The sequence below is a fragment of the Coffea arabica genome, chromosome 8c (genome assembly GCF_036785885.1).
Source record: "Coffea arabica cultivar ET-39 chromosome 8c, Coffea Arabica ET-39 HiFi, whole genome shotgun sequence".
NCBI classification, from domain to species: Eukaryota; Viridiplantae; Streptophyta; class Magnoliopsida; order Gentianales; family Rubiaceae; genus Coffea; species Coffea arabica.
Window position 1 is genome coordinate 36,469,320 of NC_092325.1, and position 19,572 is coordinate 36,488,891.

General features: G+C 39.9%; 1 protein-coding gene across 1 annotated transcript; it reads right to left on the bottom strand.

The window, feature by feature from the left end:
• Window positions 1-14,488: 14,488 nt before the first annotated feature.
• LOC113706048 (uncharacterized) lies at window positions 14,489-17,887 on the bottom strand. The gene has a single exon (XM_072062853.1). The coding sequence runs from the start codon at window positions 17,885-17,887 to the stop codon at window positions 14,489-14,491; it is 3,399 nt and encodes a 1,132-aa protein (XP_071918954.1).
• Between the last annotated feature and the right edge of the window lie 1,685 nt (window positions 17,888-19,572).

The following is a 19,572-nucleotide window of genomic DNA, read 5'->3' on the forward strand; positions in this document are numbered from 1 at the left end:
GTATTTTTTTTGTTGTAGCATGGTGATTAGTTGAAATTAATGAATGTAGTATTAATGAATTGTATAATACTAGGTATGTGGAAGAATATGTGATAACCCAGTAGAGTAGTTAGTTAGTGATTAGTTTAATTAATTAGTAAGGTAAATTATTTGATTAGATATTAATTAACCATATCACTAGTCATCCTATTAAAAAGGATAAATTTAAGTGTTGTTACCAATTAATATACTTTAAACACATGATTAAAGTTAACAATAAATTAATATAGTTTTATCACGTAATTAATACTTTAAACAATAGGTGCAGACATATGGATATGTTAATAGATGCTATTAATTTTTTTAATATTACATGTATATCGAATTAAAGGTAATTAGTGTAGATATTTTACAAAACTATTTATAGTTACAAATATATCTTAATATTTTAAATTATTTGGAGAGAAATTTTTTATGATTAATTTATCAATAAACTTTTAGACTCCATATTAGTGTTGTAGCATGTTAAATACATGCTGTTGAACTGGTTCGTAATACAAATATATTAATTAGTTTTAAACGTAATTAACTTAACATAAATATGTTAATTAGGGTTGAACTTAACATAGATATATCACTCGACTGCTTACGTAATTTAAATAAAAATACAAAAAGTTGTAAATTCTATGCACTGATTAGGTATAATAATTATGTTAAAATAATATTAAATTATATAATTTACTCCATTTTTATTATATAATTTACTCCATATATTATATTAACGTCTTTAGTAGATTAGGTGAAACATGTCAAGCGGTAATTGTCTGATGATGCAATTCTATTGGGGAGGAAAAATTGTGTATGCTGGCGGGTCAATATCATATGATCCACCGTTGCCCAAAAAGGTCATGTTCCTCACAGAAAGGGTGAATTTTGATGGATTGGTGGACATTGTATATAATATGATGGAGTTAAACCGAAATACTCATAAAATTAACTTGATATTTCGGAATTGCATGCAAAATGGTGTGTTCGGTGCCACGCCCTTGGTAGATGATAATGGAGTTGATGGAATGTATTTTTTGAAAGCTAATAGTGGTCATGGGACAGAGATATATATCAAAGTTGAATCGATTCTAAATTTCAAACATGATGATATGCAAAATTTGCATATTACAAGTTTGCATGGTAATCAAGACCCAAGCATATATGGATCGGAACATATGGATGTGGTAGGGACAATTGGCTTATATGAGAGTCAATTGACCCAAGTAGATTGTGAAAATGTTCGATCGGCTCGAAGATCTAGGAGAAAGGGTAATAGACGCCGCATGGAGGCTAATCGTCCCAGTAGTAGTCACCCAGTAATGGACACGGAACCCATTATAAGTTATGGTGTGGACATTGATACGTGTACAGTTGGGGGATTCGGGGAAAATAACGACATTGAATTTGTTGATGTTGATGCTGATGTTGATGTTGACTCCGAACCCGAACCAGATGATGATTCCGATGATGACAACCCTGTGTATGGTTCATTTCCCCATACAGGGGATCATCAGGATCATAATAGTCAATGGACCTTTGATGAAGGACCACAACTGCGATATAAAGCCGGTGTTGATGCTGCATTAACGTTTGATCCACTGGATGCATGTGGGGTTGAGAAGCTAAAATTGTGGAATGAACGCACGAAAGAGTTAGAGCTTGGCCAGCTATTTGAAACCAAAGACCATGTAAAGCGAGCAGTTAAATTGTGGTCTATAAAGGAAAATAGGGAGTTTAAAGTCCGTGAAAGCACTCCCACAATTTGGTATGTCAGATGTCGGGCTCGCACCTCTGTACCTTCATGCAATTGGCAACTTAGGGCAACCCTACGGAAATCTCACAAGATGTGGATGATCGTTACACTTGCTGAAAAGCATACATGTGTCCGTGTATGTGGCAACAACGATCATAGGCAACTGAGTGGCGACATAATAGCTGAACACATTATCCCCCACATAATGAATGGGCCAGTGTATAGGATCAAAGAAATACAAACATCAGTGAAAAAAGAATTTCACGTTGACATTTCATACAAGAAAGCCTGGTATGGCAGGCGTAGGGCTATCGATATTGTTTATGGCGATTGGCCTACGTCCGTTGCACAGCTCCCAACGTATGTTCAGGAATTACAATATACCAATCCGGGTACGGTGGTTGTGTGGGATCATCATCCACTGAGTATTTCGAGCAGTCCGATATTTGACTATATCTTTTGGGCATTTGCTCCTGCCATTGAAGGATTTCGTCATTTAAAACCCGTCATTTGTGTGGATGGTACATTTCTTAAAGGCCCGTACCGTGGAAAGATACTAACTGCTGTTGCTTTCGATGCTGACAATCATTTATTTCCTCTGGCTTTCGCATTAGTAGATGAGGAGAATAATCGCAGTTGGAGTTGGTTCATGAGACTATTGCGTATTCAGGTGTGTGGTGATATTCAAAATATATGCGTAATTTCAGATCGCCACCACGGAATAATTAACGCAATGAGGACGCTCCCAGAATGGAAAGAACCACTAGCAGTTCATCGATTTTGCTTGGTTCATGTGCGGAGCAATTTTACGCAGAAATTCAAGAATCAAAGGTAACATTATTTCTCAACTTGTTTAGGGCTTAATTTTGTTCATAGGAAATGAAATACTTTTAACGCCTTTTATAATCACCAATGCGTAGGCTTAAAGAGCTTGTGTGGGCTGCTGGATCAGCAAATCAACCTCGAAAGTACGAGGAATACATGCAACAAATCTTCACATTAAATGCAGAGGCATATGCATGGTTGACAGGAGGTTCAGTTAGACCCGTACAGTGGGCCTTATGCAAAGATGGGGGCTATCGGTGGGGACACACATCTACAAATATGGCCGAATGTTTTAACAACTTAACGAGGGATGAGGGATGCTCGGATGTTACCGATCACAGCTTGTATTCGGTTTACACTGAATCAGACAGTTGATCTATTTGTCGAGAACCTAAAGATCACAAAGGATCAGGTGTACCCACTCCCAAAAAAAAGTTGGAAAAAATATTTGGCTAATGAAGAAAATGGGCGAGCACACTCCGTTAGAGTGTATGATCCCGTTAGGGGAGTGTTTTGTATTACTACTGCTCATCGACAAAGTCATCGGGGTGGCAACGCGCAAACTGTTGACCTTACAAATCAAACGTGCACGTGTGGAAAATGGAGGGAATTACGATTTCCGTGTTCGCATGTGTTCGCAGCTTGCTTTAGGTCCAGAATTAATCCGATGACTCTTGTGGCGCCGGAATACACATTTTCTGCATACCAGTCTACATTTGCAGGCCATTTTTATCCGCTTAGGGACACAAAATATTGGTCGACAGTAGATTTACGATTGCATATCCTAGATGATCGTTTGAAACAAAAGACTCCGGGGCCTTTGAGAACGGCTAGAATCCGGAATGAGATGGATCGAAGGTGTCCTGATGCTCCACGTCGGTGTAGTAACTGTTTGCAACCTGAACACACTGCACCTAACTGCCCATATTCTGGTTACTTTCATCAATAGAATATTAGGATTAATTTGTCGTGAAATAAACCCACCCATATTTGTGTACTTTCTGAACATTTAAATGAAATGCATTCTTCTGTTATGAATATTAATGTTCTGTTATGTTGTATATGCTATTTTTCTCTTGTTGCTTTTTAGTGGCATTTATGTATTTTGGAATATATTTTTAATAATGCACGCTTAATTCGACTAATAATAATTTAATTGCAGGCAAAATTGTCCATGGATTATTGGACAAGTATGCAACCCCCGAGTCAAGGGCCGATTGACCCTTCTATATTATATTTACAGCCACACCACAGGTCTGCTGCTGTATTTCATGGCGCATATTGTGACCTAGATGTCAGAAGATGTGACAAAGAATTTTTTAAACCCTTTATGCATATAGACCCTCGAGTATCTGATTACATCGATAGGGCTGGATTTGGCGGGGTACGTAGAGCCGGTTACGTTCATGTGGATCATGGATTGATTACTGCACTTGTTGAGCGTTGGAGACAAGAGACACACACATTTCATCTCCCTATTATGGGCGACTCCATTAATCGCGCCCCATTTTTTTGATAAATAAATAAAATGGTTTAAAAAATGTGTATTTTTTATTCAATTTGTGATTGAAAAATGAATTGTGATTTAAAAGAAAAATGGGTCAAAATGGGGGTTTGAGAATGCGACGATTTGACCCAAAATGTAGTTTAAAAAGGGTTTTTGAAATAAAAAAAATCGGAGTCGCCACTTGGTAACGAGTTAAGGTGTACCAAGTCACCTAAAATGAATTTTTAAAGAAAAAATAGGAAAAAATAGTAAGAAACCCCTTTTAAACGACTCCTAATCCACGTAAACCAATGAAAAAGGTTCGGGAGTCACATTTGACGAAGGGGAAGGCAAGGATAGAAATCCAAGGCACCCCTTCGACCTAGCCAAGGCTAGTTGCGTGATTTAATCAAAGTTTTTCTTATTTTAACCAAAGAATTTATTACATTTGGATGCACTACATGAATGCAAGAAAAGAAAAAAATGCAAACCTAAATTCTAAAATGTCTCTTGTAAGGTTTTTGGTCCCAACCACATGAATTGTGGCGGCCAATAAAGGAAAACCTTATAGAGGTCGATTAATGCAAATGATGGCTAAAGTACAAGTGTGCAAGTGTATAAAAAGGTGCACGTGTGAAATTGTATGAAAAATCCAAGTGTTTGTGTGCCAGTGTATGAAAAAGGTGCATGTGTGAAATTGTATGAAAAATCCAAGTGTTTGTGTGCAAGTGCATGAAATATAGTGATAAGTGCATATAGGTGTAATTAAGTGCACTTTTGTGAAGTAGAAATCAAAATGAACAATAAGGAAAGGAAAAGTGATAAGGAAATGTGAATTGAAAAATGAATAAGTGATAAAATGAGAATGAATGAACCTAAAGGAATGCATCAGGTTGGGTATGGGAATGACTCCTAACTTTTTCGACTTCGATTTTCCCTTTGATTAGAAAGCAAAACTAGCGTGCTAAGGCTATCGAGTAGCCACACTCGCTCGTTTCCCTTATCAAAAGGGAACTCCTCAGGCAAATGTACCCTAACTAGCATGAGATGTAAGACCTAAAGTGAGGGGAAAGGGGAATCGAGGAGCATGCAAAATGATAAAACTACAAAGAATGCATGACATGTAATGAACATGCAAACATGTACTAACGAGGGGAAATCCCTAAGGGTCTAGCGTTGGACTAGCCCATTCTATGAATTCCGACTAGCATTGGACTAGCGGAAACGTACATTCATCCATCACATTCATTCATGCTATGGAAAGCGAGTAGACATGCTAAACACTTATAAACACATAGCACATAACATTTAGCATGCTCGACTAGATGCAAGGCCCTAATAAAGCAAATTAACACATAGCAATTAAACATGCAAGACACATAAGACAATCAAAGCCCTAACTATTACATTTGCTAGCTAGGCACACGTCTTCGATAGGTCTTCATTGAATGCTCCTCCAAGCCCTATCTATTATATTAGGGAGATCCTACTACGATCTAAAAGGGGGAAAGAGAATAAAATAGTTGAATCCCTAACTATTACAAGCCAAGAGGTGTACACATACCCCATAACGAATAACTTAAATAAAGAGCAAAAATAAATGACATAAATAAAAGGAATTAAAGAAAAGCTAGGAAAGCAAAGTAGACATGCAATTCACTTAGCACATTGGATCACATAGGAGAGATAAACAAAGATAAAAGAAATTATACCTTCCCCTAATGGTAATCAAATGAAGGAAAATGGCTTCAAAACAATAAAGGGGTCAAGGCATCAATTTAAAAGTAAAGTATAAGCAAAAACATCAAAACCCACCTAATTGCAACTTGAATGAGCTCAAAAAATGCTTAAAGACCAAGAAAACGGAATAACCCGTTCAATTTCCAAATATAGCATCTACTAAAGACCCAAAACAAGCATTACTCAAACATTCAAGTCCAAATAAATCGTTTAAGCACTTCAAAGATCTCAAAAAAATAAAGGAAAAGCCAAACAATGATTGAAGTTGCAATGATCTTAGGACTTAATTACAAGATACTAGAACATGCTTGGGCTCTTTTGGAACAAAAAGAAACTTAGAGGGATCAAATTGATTGAATGTTCCAATTACTTGGGCCTTAGTAGAACAAAGGGGAATTTGAGGGGTTGAAATGCAATTTTCGAAAATATTTTGCATGCAAACTTACGTAAAAGAACAAATTCTGCAACTAAAGCTTCTATACTGAAATGAATGTCTGCTGCATTTTCGTTTTCAACCATAGATCCCACAAACTAAAACAAGTTTTGATAAAACTCCCTCAAACCAAAGTCTTAACTCGGGATTAAGCAACTCCACACACAACTTTGATATTCAAACCAGCAAAAACATATGAAGAAATCAGCAAACATTGAAGAGCGAAGTCTGATGCATTTTATTTCCAAGCTTGCAACAATTTTCAGCAAAGTGTTCAACCATAGCTCAAAGATTTCAGCCTTTAAACATACAAACTCAACACCAAAAATCCCATTTCTTCACCCTTGACATCAGATTGAACTAGCAAAGGGTGACCAAACCCAGTTTTATTAGGCTGCTAACAAGATAAAAACATGAAATGCAGCTTTTCTTTTTTTGATTTTTACCCCAACTTAGACAGGTTTACATGCCCATATGTGAGAAGCTCTAACTAACATTCAAACCAGAAATGCCAAGCTTCAAACTCATTGTCATTATCATCTAATTCTCATAAAACTTGATCGAAACAGCCATCTATAAAATGCATCAAAAGAAAAGGTGAAACCTGCGGTAATCTAAGGAAAAGGAAAAGGGCTGCATGCGCTGCTATGAAATTTCCCAAAACACATTTCTAACTTCAGATGTTATTCATGGTATATCATTCAAATATAGATAACCAAGACAAACAAAGTTAATTGAGTCACAGCTTCAACAAAAACAAAGAAAAAGGGCCGACATGTCCGAATTGCTGCAATCAAGTCAAAAAGATTCAAACTTGTTGCAGTAAGTTCTTAACCTAAGGACCCAAAAACAAGAACCAAATTCACATAAGGAATTTCGACACCAGTCATCAAAGCGTTAAACAACATCCAGACTCTTCATAGTCCCATCATCTTAAACAGATTCACAATGAACGCATACAAGAGTAACTTCAGCATTTCATGAATCCAACGACTAAAAGCAGGTAAAAGCTATTACCTTTACACTTTTAGGATCCAAACGGGAACTGAGATGATCGATAGTAAGGGTCCTCGTTGAACTGAAAACCTTCTTCTTCTGATGCTGCTGCTCCTTCGTCTTTTCCTTGCTATTTCTCCGTCGATGCTTCACCAGCCACCAACTAGGCTCTCGGTTGTTGTTTCACTCCCCTTACCCTCGAAGTTCCGACTCTCTCTCACTCTCCAAGCCTAAACACTCCCTCCTTCTGTTTCTCTTTTAGTTCCCCTTTCCTGCTTACGGCTCAATTCTCCCAAAAACAGTTTTCCTCCACCTTCAGTCTTTTTCCTGATTTTCTCCCTTGCTTAGTTTTTCTTTCCGCTGTTCCTTTCATTTTCTCCAGATTTTCTTTTTCTGTGTTTTTTCTGTCTTCCGGATCCTCTCTATCCTCTTTAGAAACTCTCCCCCTGCGGCTGTCCATCCCTTTTCTATTTATATGGGAGCTCTGCCCTAAAATCTCAGCAATCTCTGCTATATTTGCAGTCAAGGGCTGCCCGAAGCCCTTCCTTGCAAGCTGCAAAAAAAAAAAACGCAGCTTGCTATCGCGTATTGCCTTTTTTCTTTTTTTTTTAAAAAAAATAATGTAACAAAATAATAATAAAAGCTAAGTAATAAAATATAACAATTTTACATCAAAAAAAACAAACTAAAACAACAAAATTGCCATTTTCAATCTTTTCTTTCATTTTTCATTTTTCATTTTTCTTCTTCTTTTTTTTTTTTTTGTTTCAAGAAAACATTGAATTTAAAAGACTAAATCATTTTTTTTGAATGCTTTTCTTTTTCTTTTTTCCTTTTTCAAGAAATTCCATGATAAAAACTTAAAAATAAAAATAAAACTAGAAACTAAAAACTAAAAAGCGAATAAAACTAACACTATACAAAATAAAAAACTAAAAATAAAAAAAAAACATGAAATTACACCAAAAATTTGGTGTCTACAGTTTGCCCCTCTTTGTCTGAGTTTTGAAAAAACTTGAGACAAAGAAGTAGACACCAAATACTTACCTGTCTCTTCTATCTGCTTCTGAAAATAAAACAAACAAGTCAACACTCGGCTGAAATTATTGGACAAAATGATGTAATAACATTGCAGAAAATATGACCGAACTCATGTGGAGTTGCCTACGTATCCCATAACGGGAATCAGGTCAAATGTAGTTCGGATGCAAGTGCATTGACTATATTTGATCTTTGCAAAGTAGAAGAAGTCAAACTCTCAGAACTTCTAAACATGAAATACAAAATGACTGACAGACTAACTATCAATCCAATGATCAAGCAGATGGTCAAAAAAAAACGGTCAGTGGGATAAAACCCGAGCCTGCCGAGGTCGGAGGGATAAAACCCATGCCCAACGAAACATAAAAGCGGTCAGTGGGATAAAACCCGAGCCTGCTGAGGTCGGAGGGATAAAACCCATGCCCAACGAAACATAAAATCGGTCAGTGGGATAAAACCCAAGCCTGCCGAGGTCGGAGGGATAAAACCCATGCCCAACGAAAAAATAAAAGCGGTCAGTGGGATAAAACCCAAGCCTGCCGAGGTCGGAGGGATAAAACCCATGCCCAACGAAAATAAAAGCGGTCAGTGGGATAAAACCCAAGACTGTCGAGGTCGGAGAGATAAAATCCATGCCCAACTCGGAGGGATAAAACCCATGCCCAACGAAACATAAAATCGGTCAGTGGGATAAAACCCAAGCCTGCCGAGGTCGGAGGGATAAAACCCATGCCCAACGAAACATAAAAGCGGTCAGTGGGATAAAACCCAAGCCTGCCGAGGTCGGAGGGATAAAACCCATGCCCAACGAAAATAAAAGCGGTCAGTGGGATAAAACCCAAGCCTGCCGAGGTCGGAGGGATAAAACCCATGCCCAACGAAAAATAAAAGCGGTCAGTGGGATAAAACCCAAGCCTGCCGAGGTCGGAGGGATAAAACCCTTGCCCAACGAAAAAATAAAAGCGGTCAGTGGGATAAAACCCAAGCCTGCCGAGGTCGGAGGGATAAAACCCATGCCCAACGAAAATAAAAGCGGTCAGTGGGATAAAACCCAAGCCTGCCGAGGTCGGAGGGATAAAACCCATGCCCAACGAAAAAATAAAAGCGATCAGTTGATCTATTCATATAAACTTTCGTAGGCTTTTGAGAAAACAAATGGTAAACAACTTCCTCTAAAATTGCCCCAGTGTGATGCTTATCGGATTGTCCGACCTGCAAGAAAAGAAATAATGATAGATAATACCGCCATCATTCGATCAACCTCTTCTTCAAGAAAAGTGTAAACATGAGCATTTGGGCTTCTCGTTCGACGAAGTGAGCACTTCAACCCGGCCCTGCAAACCATGTCAAATTCTCATAATATGCAGACCCACGTATCATCTAGTATCTATTCTCTTCGATAAATCATAGGGATTGCCATTTGATAGAACAAAAGAGACAAATGCGACCATGCAACACATGAAAAACATTCTAGTTGCACATAATGATGAAAGATCTTAACAATATAAACACAATCCTCTACTTTTATTGCACAAAAAATCATTTCAAATAAGTAAGCCTGTATACTCAAATTTCGTGTCTGATAAGTCAAAAACTTTGGCTTTCGAACAAAGTGCTACACTTGACCCTTTGGACATCATCTCTTCGGAGTTCCAATACTTGACAACAGAACCACAATGTGAGGAGAAATTCCAATGAACTAAGTCACCAGCTCTTCAAATCCAAACTTACTTTTCCTTATGAAACCCTACCTCAGCGCCCTTTCGGGTTTTCACTAAGGTTGCCCCCGCCCATTATTTTCTTTTCCTGTGTTTCTTTTTCCTTTTTTTTTTTTTTTTTTTTTTTAGGTGCCCTTGCGGGTTTTCACCTAGCAAACCAATCTTGTCTATCGACCATATCAATCTGGAGATGTGTTTTAAGAAATAATGGCATCAGTATAACAATTCTTCCCTTGCAAAATAGGCGAAGATGTTTTTGACATCATGTGCCACTTGATTAGAAATTGTCCTAAAAAGGCAGTATAAAGAACAGAAGTCAGGACTTTTAGGTTTTTGTAATGGGGTCTGGTGGGGTGCTTAGAAAAGATTAAGGCTTGAAAGCGGATTTCAAGTGTGGTTTAAATGATCTGAGATCGCATTTTTCAAATTAACCTTACTAATAATTGCCCCAGTTTATTCTCAATCGAGATCTTCCTCTTTTCATTTTTCTTTTCATTTTCCTTTATAGCTTTTCCTTTTGAATCCTCTCTTTTCTTTTCTCTTCTTTTCCTTTCTTTCTCATTCTTAGCTTTTTCGACTCAAAACTTGCCCCAGTATGGGGTTTGCGATTCTCAGGGGATGCCAAACGAAATAATTTGCTCTGAAGGCTCAAAAGGGACAACTAGTGATAGAATGTTTGATTGGGAAGGAAGAAAGCCTGACTTTTAATCCGTTCCTCACATTAACCCTAAAAGGAAGATTTCATTTATCATATAAAGAATTTCTTACACATATCTGAATTGATTGGTTGAGGGAACACTTACCCATCCATTTCTGCAAGAATGAGCGCTCCTCCGGGCAAAACTTTCTGGACAATAAAAGGGCCTTGCCAATTTGGTGCAAATTTCCCCTTAGCTTCCTCTTGTGCTGGCAAAATGTGTTTCAACACTTTATCTCCTTCTGTGAACACCCGTGGTCTGACCCTCTTATTGTAAGCACGGGCTACCCTTTTTTGATAGCATTGACCATGACAAATGGCATTTAACCTTTTCTCATCGATTAAAGACAACTACTCATGACGTTGTTGAATCCATTCAGCCTCCTCTAGTTTGGCCTCCATTAAAATACGCAAAGAAGGGATTTCGACTTCGGCTGGTAAAACTGCTTCCATTCCATACATGAGATTGTAGGGAGTCGTCCCAGTAGAAGTCCGAATAACAGTTCTATATGCCATTAACGCATAAGGGAGCTTTTCATGCCAATCACGGTGTCTCTCAATCATCTTACGGATTATTTTCTTCAAGTTCTTATTCGCAGCCTCTACTGCTCCATTCATTTGTGGCCTATAAATAGAGGAGTTTCGATGCTTGATTTTGAACTGTGCGCACAAACCATCCACCATGTCATTGTTGAGATTTTTGGCATTATCAGTGATTAATGTCTCCGGCACTCCGAAACGACAAATGATATTCTTTCTTAGAAAGTCTGTTACCACCTTCTTAGTCACATGTTTATAAGACTCAGCTTCGACCCACTTAGTAAAGTATTCAATTGCCACCAGAATAAACCGATGCCCATTTGAAGCGGGAGGGTCAATGGCTCCAATCACATCCATACCCCACATCGAACATGGCCAAGGAGCAGTCATACTGTGTAATTCTGTAGGGGGAGTGTGCATAACATCTCCATGCAATTGACACTTGATGCATTTCCTAACAAAAACTATACAATCATGCTCCATAGTAAGCCAAAAATATCCAGTCCTCATGATCTTCTTTGCTAATAAATGGCCATTCATATGTGATCCACACACTCCACTATGTACTTCCTTCATCAGGTATTCCGCTTCATCTTCGTCAACACACCTCAGAAGGCCCAAATCCGACGTTCTTCTGTATACTACTTCTCCATTCAAGAAGAATTTAGATGATAATCTACGCAAGAAACTTTTGGCAGTCATATCAGCCCCAGATGGGTAGGATCCTGTTTTGAGAAATTCCTTGATATCATTGTACCAGGGACGGCCATCGGAAGACTTTTCCACAACTAGGCAGTGAGCAGGTTTCCCTTGTAGATGAATCTGGATGGGTTCAATTATTAACTCATCCGGATGTTGGATCATTGAAGATAAAGTGGCCAATGCATCGGCGAAGACATTTCTGACACGGGAAATATGCCGAAACTCCAAACTCCTAAATTTATTGGCTAACTCCAGTAAGTTGCAATGATAGGGCAAGATCTTTGAATCCCGAGTAATCCACTCCTTAAGAGTCTGATGTACAAGCAAATCTGAATCACTGAATACTAGTAAATCCTTAATCTCCATTTCTAATGCCATTTTTAACCCAAAAATGCAAGCTTCATATTCAACCATATTGTTAGTACAGGAAAATCAGAGTTTGGCCGAACCAGGGTAATGTTTTCCTTCAGGCGATACTAGAACAACTCCAATACCGGCCCCGAAGGAATTTGATGCACCGTCAAAGAACAACCTCCACTCCGGGCATTGATCATTCATATCTTCTGCTATACCCACGAACAAGGCCTCCTCATCCGGAAAATAAGTGTGAAGTGGTTGATAGTCATCTTTCAGCGGATTTTCAGCTAAATGGTCGGCCACAGCCTGGCCTTTGATGGCCTTTTGAGTAGTGAAAATAATGTCAAATTCCGAAAGAATCATCTGCCATTTCGCCATACGTCCCGTCGGCATAGGCTTTCCCAACAAATATTTCAAAGGGTCGGAGCGGGAAATAAGGTAAGTAGTATGACTGAGCAAGTAATGTCTCAATTTTTGGACGGCCCAAGCTAGAGCACAGCAACTCCTCTCAAGAAAAGAATAGTTGGCCTCATACGCAGTGAACTTCTTACTAAGGTAATAGATAGCTTGCTCCCTCTTCCCCGATTCGTCATGTTGTCCCAATACACACCCCATAGCTTCGCCCAACACCGATAGATACATGACCAAAGGTCGCCCGGGTTTGGGTGGCACTAAAACCGGGGGGTGCAACAGGTAGTCTTTAATTTTATCAAACGCTTGCTGGCATTCCTCATTCCATTGCAAGGACACATTTTTCTTTAATAATTTGAACAAAGGCTCACACGTATGGGTCAATTGGGCAATGAATCTCCCAATAAAATTAATCTTTCCTAAAAAACTCTTCACGTCTTTTTGCGTTCTTGGCACTGGCATCTCACGAATGGCCTTAATCTTTGCCGGATCTATCTCAATACCCTTCTTACTGACAATGAATCCCAATAACTTTCCGGCAGGGGCTCCAAATGCACACTTTGCAGGGTTTAGTTTTAAATCATATTTCCTCAATCTTTCAAATAACCTCCCCAAGTCAATCAAATGATCCTCCGTTCTCTCGGATTTGATAATGATATCGTCCACATAAACCTCCATCTCCTTATGAATCATATCATGAAAAAGGGTGGTCATAGTCCTTTGATAAGTAGCGCCTGCATTTTTTAGTCCAAACGGCATTACTCGGTAACAAAATGTCCCCCATGGCGTGATAAAAGCAGTTTTCTCCCTGTCCTCCTCAGCCATTAAGATCTGGTGATATCCAGCAAAACAATCAGCAAATGATTCAATCTCATGCCCTGCGGTATTATCCAAAAGAATATGAATGTTCGGCAATGGAAAATCATCTTTCGGGCTGGCCTTGTTAAGATCCCTGTAATCGACACATACTCGCACTTCTCCACTTTTCTTCGGAACAGGTACAGGGTTTGAAAGCCAAATGGGATAATGAGACACCATAATAATTCTAGCATTGAGCTGTTTCTCGATTTGCTCCTTAATTTTGAGGCTCATGTCCGGCTTAAACTTGCGAGGTTTCTGCTTTACTGGTGGAAAACTTGGATCAGTCGGTAATCGGTGGACCACTATATCTGTTGAAATTCCAGGCATATCATCATAGGACCAGGCAAATACATCTTGAAACATGGTCAAGAACTCAATCATCTCTTTTCTCTGTTTCTTATGCAAATGAATGCTAACTTTTATCTCCTTAACTTCAGTCTCAGTGCCAATATTAACAGCTTCTGTTTCTTCTAAGTTCGGTTTGGATTTCTCCTCATATTGTTCAAAATCCTTTAATAAAGATTCAGATTCTTCCTCGTTATCGCTCTCGTCTTGAATTTCTGATTCCAAAATTTCAGATTCGTGAGAGATATCGAGATTACAATCATCAAATTCCAGAATAGTGATATCCAAAGGGTCAATGTGTTTTATTTCTGGCCATCTGAAAAAAAAGTGAAATGAGTACAATAGGAAGTAAGTTAAATCCATTTGGGCCATAAACACTGTGCATTTCATTGAAATTCAAAGTAAAGGATAACATCATGACATGCTACTTAACAAGAAAATTAACGCAAGACTTGCATTGAAAAACATTTGATTGAAAACTATTTACAAACTTGAAAGACAAAAGATAAGTAGTATAAACGATTTGTCTCATGTCGACCAAAGGCAATCCCCTAATTTACCGAAATTCCCTGCAGGAGGGAAGAGGATCACAGGTCCAGTTCTTCATTGCTTCAATAGGCACCTCTGGAAATCCTGGGTCCTCCAACGGCTCCCTTTCAGAAATAACCCCCACAAATAGCTCAGATAACCCAACCTCCACTTCCTCGATCGGGTCTACTTCAGATTTGATCATCTCTGATGGGTAAGGAAAAGTACAATACAATGGTGGGATATTCATGATAAGCTGCCTTCCTTCCTTCTCCGCCTTTTTACGATTCATCATTTCTTTCTTATCCCTGGCAGTAGGTTGAAACCCTAATCCGAAAGTATCTTTCTTTCCTTGAAGTTCTATTGGCTCCAAAACTCCCTGCAGGTTGCGCCCGAGGCCCTTGCCCATCTCATATCTTCCTCGAATCATCTCTTTAGCCATCATAACACTAGCTTCTGGCAGATTCATTTCCACCACGGGCTTCTCCTTAGATATCCATCCTACGGAAACAATGTCAGCCACATGGTGAGAAGAAAATAGAGATGTTTTACTATCCTCCTCATTTGGTCCAGAGTTAACAATCATTGTGCAATCATCCTCTGCAAAAACTGTGATCAATTGATTATTCACCACAAACCTCAGCAACTGATGAAGTGAAGAGGGTATAGCGCCCGAGGTGTGAATCCAAGGCCGTCCAAGGAGAATGTTATAAACACTTGAAAAATTCATGACTTGGCACATGACCTGAAACTGGGCAGGTCCGATTTCTATCACTAAATCCACTTCCCCCATTGGTTCACTTTTTGCGCCATCAAATCCTCTCACCACAGTGGTTGACGGCCGCAATTTAGTCTCTTGAAATCCTAACTTAACCAAAGTATTCCAAGGGCAGATATTGAGAGCGGAGCCATTGTCTATCAGAACCTTTGGCAAGAGTTTCCCGTTACAGCGGACTGAGATATACAAAGCTTTGTTGTGTCCAATCCCCTCGGCAGTTAGATCTTCATCAGAAAAAGAAATCCGACTGGAAGCCAAAACATGTTCAACTACATTGGCGAATTTGTCAATTGAAATATTTTTAGGCACTTGAGCCTCAGTTAAGACTTTGACCAGAGCCTCTCGGTGAAGTTCCGAGGTTAAGAGCAGATTTAATATGAAAATTTGAGCGGGCATCTTGTCCAATTGCTCGACTACCTTATACTCACTCTTCTTTAACATTTTAAGGAAATTAAAAGCCTCTTCATCCGTCACTACGGGTTTCGTTGGTATAGCACCTTCTTTTGCTTTTGAGGACTCATCAACTGCAGGCTCCCCTATGATTCTCCCTGATCTAGTGATGGCATCCACTTCCTTCTTAGGCACCTTCCTCTCTCCAATTAACAGTGTAGATTCGCTATAATTCCACGGGACCTCTTGTAAATTAAGAACAGGAGTTTGCTCAGGCAATTCAAATACCACGAGTTCCGAAGGCTCACATTCAAAGGGTACCATTTCCAAAATAAAAGGATCAGTATTCTCTTCAACTTTATAGGCTTCCTCCTCCAATATAAACGGTTCTCCAATGACCCCCATGATCTCGGCCTCGTCTACAATGTACTGTGTAGGGTCCTCAATCCCTTCCTCTATGGTGATAGTTCCCACAGTATCCTTGTGCTGAGGAAAAGGATTGTTGCTAACACTTGGCCCTTGTTCATCTTTCCTTGTCAGAATTATGTCTCCAGCATCAATCATATCTTGAATTTTATGCTTAAGTGCCCAGCAATTGGCCGTCGGATGTCCAGGGGATCCCGAATGATAAGCGCAAAACGATTGAGGATCATAACCAGGGGGAAATCCCCTGGGATAGGTCTTAGGGGGTACCGTACCAATCTTTCCAGCAGCTTTTAATTGCTCATATAACTGGTCAACAGATCGACCTAGATTGGTAAAGGTTCGGTATGGGGTTGGATTTTGGGTGTCACGGGTTTGTTGGTACTGGTAATTTGGGTTAGGAGATGGAATAGGTCTTGGGTTAAAAGGAGGGCGAGGTCTAATTTGCAAGTTTGGTGGGGAAACATGAAATGGCGTCGATGGTGTGTTTGGATAATTTGGTCGAGGACGGGGGTGGTTGATAGTGGTATTGTAAACAGGGCGTGGGTGTGGTTGATATAAGTAACAAGGTGAGTAGGTGGGATTTTGTTGGTATCTAGGCCGAGAAGAAAAATCCTGGTCCCAGACAAAAGAGGCTTCCTCATCTTTCTTCTTAAATTGAGCCTTTTTACTACTGCCACTCTGACTCTGCATAGCTTCCAACTGTGACTTTAAAGCTGAAACATTAACAATCTTGCCTGCCCTTATAAACTCGTCATACTCTTCCAATTTGTTAACAATTTCAGCAAAGGAACACCCAGTCATACGGAAAATCTCTTCAAAGTAGGGTGGGTCATGAGCTTTAATAAACGTGCGAACAATCTCGTTTTCAGTCATAGGCGGCTCCACTTTGGCGGCCAATTTCCTCCATCTCTTCGCATATGTCTTATGGTCCTCCGATGGCTTCCTCTTAGTCCCCTCCAATGTGGTCCTCGTCGGAGCGAGCTCACAATTATATTCATACTGCCTCACAAAAGCAGTCGATAAATCCATCCAAGATTTCATATCTTCAGGCTTCAAATTGGAATACCAATCCAACGCGTCGCCTTCTAAACTCTCGGGAAATAAGCGTACCGGCAGATTCTCATCGTCTATTGGTCTTCCCAGCTTGTTTGCAAACATCCGAAGGTGGGTTTTGGGATTCCCCGTTCCGTCGTACTTGGTAAATTTGGGTGCTTTGAAACCCACCGGCAACTGCATATCCGGAAACAGGCACAGCTCGTTGTAGTCCAAACCTCCTTGTTTGCTCACACCTTGGCTTTTCCTTATAAACTCCTCGAACCGATCCAATCTCTTTAGTAAATTCTTGTCCACGGGCACGGACGACCCCCCAACTTCAGTTTTCCCTTGAACGGCGGTATCTAGGGTGAATGGTTCAGCGGTGGCGTAATAATGTGGTCCTTGTGGTTCGAAAGGCATGCTCACAGTAATGGGCGGATAATTCTGGGAAATTTGGACTTGAGGAGGATTAGTTTGGATGTGAGGTGCATATGTAGGTGGTGGGCCATGAGTGGGATAAGTAAAGGTTTCTTCGGGTGGATTCATAGCTTGTGAAGAAACAGAGATTTGAGCATATGGTAAGAGTATTGGTTCAGATTGGCCCGGGGGTAAGGGTGCATGTTGCTGCTCACCGCTAGCGCCACTAGCTACCAATTGATCGATTACATGCCGTTGGGCCATCATTTCAACACTTAGCTCATTAAACCGGTTGAGAACCTCGCTCAGCTGAGCTCCCAGATTTGCCAAATCAGTTGATGATGTTGCGGGCCTTTCAGATGATTCCGGATGGGTACTCATGTTTACACTTTCCCTCGAAGCTCGGCTACGCGATCGGGTGATAATGGGGCTTCTTCGGGTAGCTATATTTAAATATTACCTGGAGACGTAGGAAAACCCTTATTAGATGCCCTTCTTGATTGACTGTTGCCAAAAAAGAAGAAAAAAAATAAAAGAAAAAGACAGGAGTTAGTAAAAAGTAAAATAATTCGGATGCATGTCCTATTGGGGAGCCCTTTTTTGTGCCAAGGGTAGGCCTAGCATGATGCAAGCCTTCGGGGTAAATCCCATTTTTCAAACCTGTAAGTGAATATAAAAACAGGAATTCTCATTAATCATGGATAAGATTAATCCTTCTTTACAATTTCATTGATGGTTCGACTGACCATTCTTACAAAGTCTTCATGTCTAACTAGTTTAGTGTGTTGGGACTCCCTAGAACTCCCGATACTAAGTTTCCGAATTTCATCTTGGATTTTGTCAAATGCACTCAATGCCTTTTTCAAGTTCTCGGTCTTTTTGGCCTCTTTCTTCAATTGTGAGCGGGCGTCTTCCAATGCTTGATCGGCTACCATGATCTGCAACTGACGATTCTCCAACTCTTTCCTCAACTTCTCATTCTGCTCCTCAAGACTAAGGGAGACCAACGATGCCCTTTCTCTTCCTTGTTCCATTATTGATTTGATCCATTCGTTGTACTCTAAGACGACCTTAGGCTCTACTTTATTCACTTGGTCCAAATGCAGGTTGTCCAGACTACACAGATTCCCCCAAGCTTCCAGCACCATAGTCTGGCATTCGGTGACTGTATTGAGTTCGATGCTCCCCATCCTTTGTATGGTCGGCACTCGCTGCGGATACCCAAACTGTCTCATAACTCGTTGTGGCACATACACAATCAATCCACCGGTGCTTGCTAACGGGATAAAATCAAGTTGTGTTGTCCTGAAAGCTGGATCCCTTACTTTCGTCCAATCAAGAACCCATTGTATCTTATCCGAAGTCAAAGCATTGAATTCCTGAATAAACAAACTCGGAGACTCTATTCGATAGTATTTTCTAACCCTCTCTCGGTGCGACTCAACCCAATTTGCTGTTGGAAGGCATGATCCCAACGGATTCAGTGTTCTTTTTGACAGATGCTCCATCGCCCATATTTGAAGTACCAGGTTGGATGCATAGAAAAACCCTCTCTTCTTTCGGCACTCAGTAACAGCGGCGAAAATGTCAGCAATGATAACGGGTACTAAGGTAGGAGTTTTTCCTCTAATTCCCAAAAACACACTCTGAACCATGTTGACCGTTGAAAACGTAACTTTCCCATGCTTTTTCGGAAACAGGAGTAGATTAATCAGAGTTATCCCAAAAGCTAGTACTCGTTTCTCTTCCCACTGTTCTCTACTAACGAAAAAGTCCTCGTGGTGATGATCATAGGATTCCTTTTCCCCGAATCGCTTGTATAAGAACTCCAGCGGGCATGATCTTACGTCCGGGTGTTGACTCATGCTAAACTGTTTTAACCCTAAGAACTTACAAAATTGTTCTCTGGTACCATTCATTGGGTATACCATAGGGTGACCTTTCCCAGGCACTTGTAACAATCCTTCTATCTCCTCCAGGGTTAGTGTTAATTCGCACTCTCCAAATCGGAAAACAGAGCTGTCTGGATCCCAGAACTCGAGCAAAGCTTGGACAATGGTTACATT

Bases quoted from the DNA above. Each gene is read 5' to 3' on its own strand.
- LOC113706048 (XM_072062853.1), bottom strand. From the start codon at position 17,887: ATGAGTACCCATCCGGAATCATCTGAAAGGCCCGCAACATCATCAACT.